The sequence below is a fragment of the Alligator sinensis genome, unplaced genomic scaffold, assembly GCF_000455745.1.
Source record: "Alligator sinensis unplaced genomic scaffold, ASM45574v1 scaffold978_1, whole genome shotgun sequence".
Classification (NCBI taxonomy): Eukaryota; Metazoa; Chordata; order Crocodylia; family Alligatoridae; genus Alligator; species Alligator sinensis.
In genome coordinates, this window is record NW_005842220.1 from 1,865,896 (window position 1) to 1,870,804 (window position 4,909).

At 39.0% G+C, this 4,909-nt stretch overlaps 1 protein-coding gene across 1 annotated transcript in view; it reads left to right on the plus strand.

The window, feature by feature from the left end:
* Window positions 1-4,909, plus strand: part of IGF2BP3 (insulin like growth factor 2 mRNA binding protein 3) — a 162,283-nt gene that overhangs the window by 109,443 nt on the left and 47,931 nt on the right. Inside the window, exons 4-5 of the mRNA XM_014521509.2 lie at window positions 4,008-4,059; window positions 4,159-4,222. Of these exons, the coding sequence (XP_014376995.2) occupies window positions 4,008-4,059; window positions 4,159-4,222 (116 nt within the window). The remainder of the gene's footprint in view (window positions 1-4,007; window positions 4,060-4,158; window positions 4,223-4,909) is intronic.

Here is a 4,909-nt window from a genome sequence, read left to right on the forward strand (position 1 = left end):
TTGCTGACCGACTTGCCAGCTTTTCGGCGGATGGTGAAGGTGATCAGCTCGTGGTCGCTGTCACCCAGCTTCCCATCGATCACTAGGTCGCCGACTAGGTCATCCCCAGTAGCCAGTACCAGGTCGAGCAGCGCTTTGCCTCTCGTTGGCCCATAGACTTCTTGAGTCAGGTAGAGGTCATCCACGCACGAGAGGAAGCTCTGCGACCGCTCAGATTTTGCTGAGCGATCCTCCCACGAGATGTCTGGGTAATTGAAGTCACCCATGACAACCATGGTTCTGGAGCAAGCTGCCTCAGCCAGTTCCTGGTCAAACTCCTGGTCAAGCTCAGGACTTTGGGTGGGAGATCTGTAATAGACTCCCACCATTGTGTCCCCAGTGCCGTGTTCCCCACGGATTTTAACCCAGAGGGTCTCCAGCCGTCCACCCTGGTTGCCCCTGGTTGTAGTTAAAGTTAATATAATTAGTTACTTCTAACCCCTCCCTCCCCCCTGTGGATAATATTTGTAAAATCTGCATGGGAATTGGAGTACTTTAATATGTAAATTTAAGTTATTTCTCCTGAAGAGTCAAGTTTGCTTTTTAGGCAGTCCTTTATAAAGCAGGCTTGATTGGTGGGGGTTACTTGGTTTTGGGTAATACTATTTAAAGTGAAGTCAGAATTGGCTTTCAGAGTCTGATGAATAAAAGTCCACAGTATAAGACTGCAGCTTTTTGTGAGACACATCTGTGCTATAACAAGAAGAAGACCCAATTTAGACAAATGCTGGAATCAGTGCTTAATAAAAGGAATGGCCTTTTTTAGCTCAGATAAAATATTTGTACAAATAAACTTTTCTTTTTGGTTGCTCATCAGAATTGCTGCTGCACCACCAACTTGGCTTTAAATTTTGCTCTGATTGCTGTGCATGCATGTGTTATGGAAGAATAGCTTAAACAAAACACGTTTGTTTCGCGGGAGACCCTAGAGGCTTTGGGTTTTAGGAATGAAAATTTAGGGTTTGGGGACAGTAAGTAGTACACAAAACAGGGAGAGTATGGAAGAGGAAAGATGAAAGTAGAAATAGAGCTGAGTTGAGAAATATATGAAGGGAGAAAATGCACAAAAATTAGTGGAGCCCTATTTCGGGAAAACATGTTTAAAGAAGCCATTTTGGCATATGCACACACACAAACAGCTGCTAATCTTTTTATTATTATTATTATTTGTCCTCTCTCCCCCTCTCTCTCCATACAATCTGGTTTGATAATTTAATCTTACAGCATTGATAATACTTAACACCTTGTTGTTCAAGATGAAAGCATCTAAGAAAACTGAAGCTTGAAATAAATAAGTAAAAGATGACAGTGCTGTGATGACTGACCCACCCAACAAGATTGTTTGTGTGTTTGTTTTTGTTTGCCTGCTTTTTAAAGTTAGGTATGCTTCCGGTCTTTTGAAGGAACTTACAAAAAATCTATCTGTTTAAGGAACTTGGGTCATGATGTTTCTCAAAGGAATTGCTTTAACAGTGTCAGTTGTGGTTTGAACATTGTCACTCCTTGTGGCAGCATGGAGTATACATCCTTGTATACATTATAACATCCAAACATTTGTTTTCCATATTCCCCTGGTAAAGGTAGAAAATACTGGAGGATTTTATTAAGCAAAGTCTTTTAGCACTTTGGGAATTTTGTCTGTCCTTTTACAAGAGTGGCAAAAATTTCAACAAAACCTTCTCACTCTAAAATGTTGCTGTTTTGGATCTGAGCTTTGAGTTGGCTGACCAGGGTGAATGAAAATATATCTATCACATGATTAACTCCAGAAAAGTTAGCTTTATTTTATGATGCTATCTGTTCTTGACATTGGAGTAATGTTGACATACAGAGGAACAACAATTGGCTTATCAGACTAATGGATATGCAGAAATCGTTTTATCAGCCATTTAGGGCAGGGGGCTATGTTAATTGATTTAATTTTTATTTTCCTTTTAGGTACAGCTTCTAGTAGCATGGGACCATGGTCCCAGTGGGGGGCCCTGCATATTTCATTTATTTCTGTTAAGGCAAAGTGAATTGCCTGTGGGCCTCTGACCCAGGATGGTGACTGTCTGGTTTTGAAGTACAAGGTCTGGTCATTGCAAAACATTTAAAACCCTATTTAGTGTAAAGGCAGGGGCTTTGGTCTTCCATATAAATATCTGATAATTTTTTTCTAGTCATCTGATACCATTTATCTCAGTAATACTAAATACTAGTAAGTTTAATGGTTAACATTTTTAAAGCAGAATCAATTTTAATTTTTTTAATTTAAAAAACATTTCAGAGAAGTCTCCAATTTCTATTGCATGAAAGGGAGTTCATTAACTATATACAGACTAAACTACTTTCTAGGTATTCAAAAAGAAAATGGAATATTGTCAGTTTACTGAATAAAACAGTAGTTACCGGATTTTTTTAATGGTTTGTACATGAAATGGTTAGGGAAAATCCTGTAGCTACAGGTACTGCTAATATGACTTCAGACTCTGAACAGTGTCTAGGTACTTAAGTACATGTCCTGAAATGTTTCATCTGAATGGTGTGCATCTATTTTCAGTGTTAATAAAAGGAGGAGGAAAGTTTTTCAATAATATTGTTGCAAGTTGCATGACCTTTAAAGCATTTAAACTTTAGTTCAGTTAAAAATGTGTGTTACGTTATACTAAACTTTTACAGTACATCAGTAAATGTTCATTTTGGAACGCTTGCTATTTCTTATGGAAATGGACCATATTTGAAAAACTACTTTTGTTTATTTTATTTTAAAATCTTGTCTTGTTCTTGTTGGAGAGAGATGAGAATGCTGAGCTATGCACTTAAGATACAGGTGCATCTTTCTCTTTGTGCCATATCATTTCCCCTCCCCTCATCATGCTTACATCACCTCTCTGTTTAGAGAGTCAGTGTTATACTCTAAATGCTTTTACAAGTGAAGGTATAGAGAAAAAAGTGTGCGCGAGACCTAACAGTTTGTAGTTTTTATTTGTTGTGGATCAGTCTGAATTATAAACTACTTGCAGTAACTTGAGCATTACTTTAATACCTTAGCAGAATTTATGAGTTGAGATAAAATATAGTGAGCCATAATAGATAAATTTTGTTTTCCATACCTATTTTTACTGCATTGTTTTTCCCATGATTCAACAACTTTCTAATGAGAGGGAAATTTTAAATATAAAATAATTTGATTTTAGGGAAATTTTTAAACACAATTTTGGTATGGGGATAAGAGGAATAACATCTTCATCTTTTCAGATGTATTTTTGAAACTGGTTCTGGCAGGGTTTTTTATTTTATCATTTTCTTTCTCTAGTCTAAAATTCTGAGCCTCTTTCATCTGCCCCTTTTATGGCTAGAGAGAAAGTACTTGTTCCAGATAAAACGTTTTGTTTTATTTGTTCGGATTTCTAGTTAGTTTCTAATGTGAGTAAGCTGCCTCACCTCCATCTCCTTTTCATATCTCCTTCTCTCCTAACTCCTCAACCAAAAGATATGGCAACTTTTATTTCTACATGGTTGTCGAGCCCTTGTTACTTCTAAATCACCCAGGGCTTTTCTCCATGAAGAAATTGGTCAGAATACCTACTGTGAAATAGCTAAATCTAAAGTAGCTATTCTGGTTCATTTCCTCATGTAGAAAAACCCACAGTAATAATGAAGTATGACATTTTGAATGCTGGTATTGAAGTAGGATGCGTTGGAAAAGGGAAGAGTACAAGTCTTCTAAAAATAGTGCTGGTCCATAAGCCCAAACAAGTTGGATAACTTTATTCAGTGTGCTGTCTGCTAAAAGTGTGTGTGTGTGTGTGTGTGCACACGCACGTGCATGTGTGTGTACACGCATGTGCCTCTCCTGAAGAAATGTTTCAGAGTTGTTGGTAGTAGCTATGTTGGTCTAAGGACAATAGGCATAGACATACCCGAAGAACCTTGCCTGAAGAAAAGTTGAAATTGAAATCTGTAATTTCTTTTTCCTTTGATAGGTGCTGGATAGTTTGTTAGCTCAGTATGGAACAGTGGAGAACTGTGAGCAAGGTATGTATTTAACTCTAAACTCCTATTGCTTTTGCATTCATAGGAGGAAGCCAGTGGAAAGTGAACCTAATTTTTTTTCTGTTGCACTTTTCCCTCTAGTGAACACTGACACAGAGACTGCGGTTGTAAATGTAACATATGCCAATAAGGACCAGGCTAGACAGTAAGTATCTTTTTATGTTCGCTTTTGTTTTTACAGTTTAATATTTAAATCAGCCTATCGCAATCATTTATATTGTAGGGTAGCCTACGATATACTTCAGTTAACTGTCAGTTGCACGTCAGCTTTCTTCCTCCATCTTTTATCAGTGTCGATGCATAGGGGGTGCACCCCCTGACAGGCAGTGTTCCTTGCTTAGGCGATGGGCAGGGGGGGGTAGGTGGGAGTGCTGGTGCTGTTCTCCCCCCCCCCCCCCCCCCCCCCCAAGGTGGGTCGGCTGGGGAATGGGGGCTCTAGGAGAAACGCCACTGGCACTTCCAGGTTGGTGCAATTGGCCACAGAGGGGCGCACCTCAGTCACTGACTGGTTGCTGTCCCCCTGACTCAGGAAGCACCAGTCGCCTGTCTTTTATTATTGTTTTTGAAATAAAAAACCTGAATTTAGAATTGTTTTGATTGTTTACCATAAATTTGTATTGGAGACTAAAACCTTTTGAGCTTTGAGAAGAACTCTTGTCTTCCATCAGTGGCAATTGCCTTTGAAACAGGTGAAACTATGACCAACTTTTAGGGAGCAAAATCAGGGAGGCAGCTCCATGTACTCGGCAGACCTTCAAAATAGAAAGCTGTTTTCACCACTTCTGGTTTTGCTTATTTTGGCTGGCGGACTGGTCTGCTGCACACAGGACAA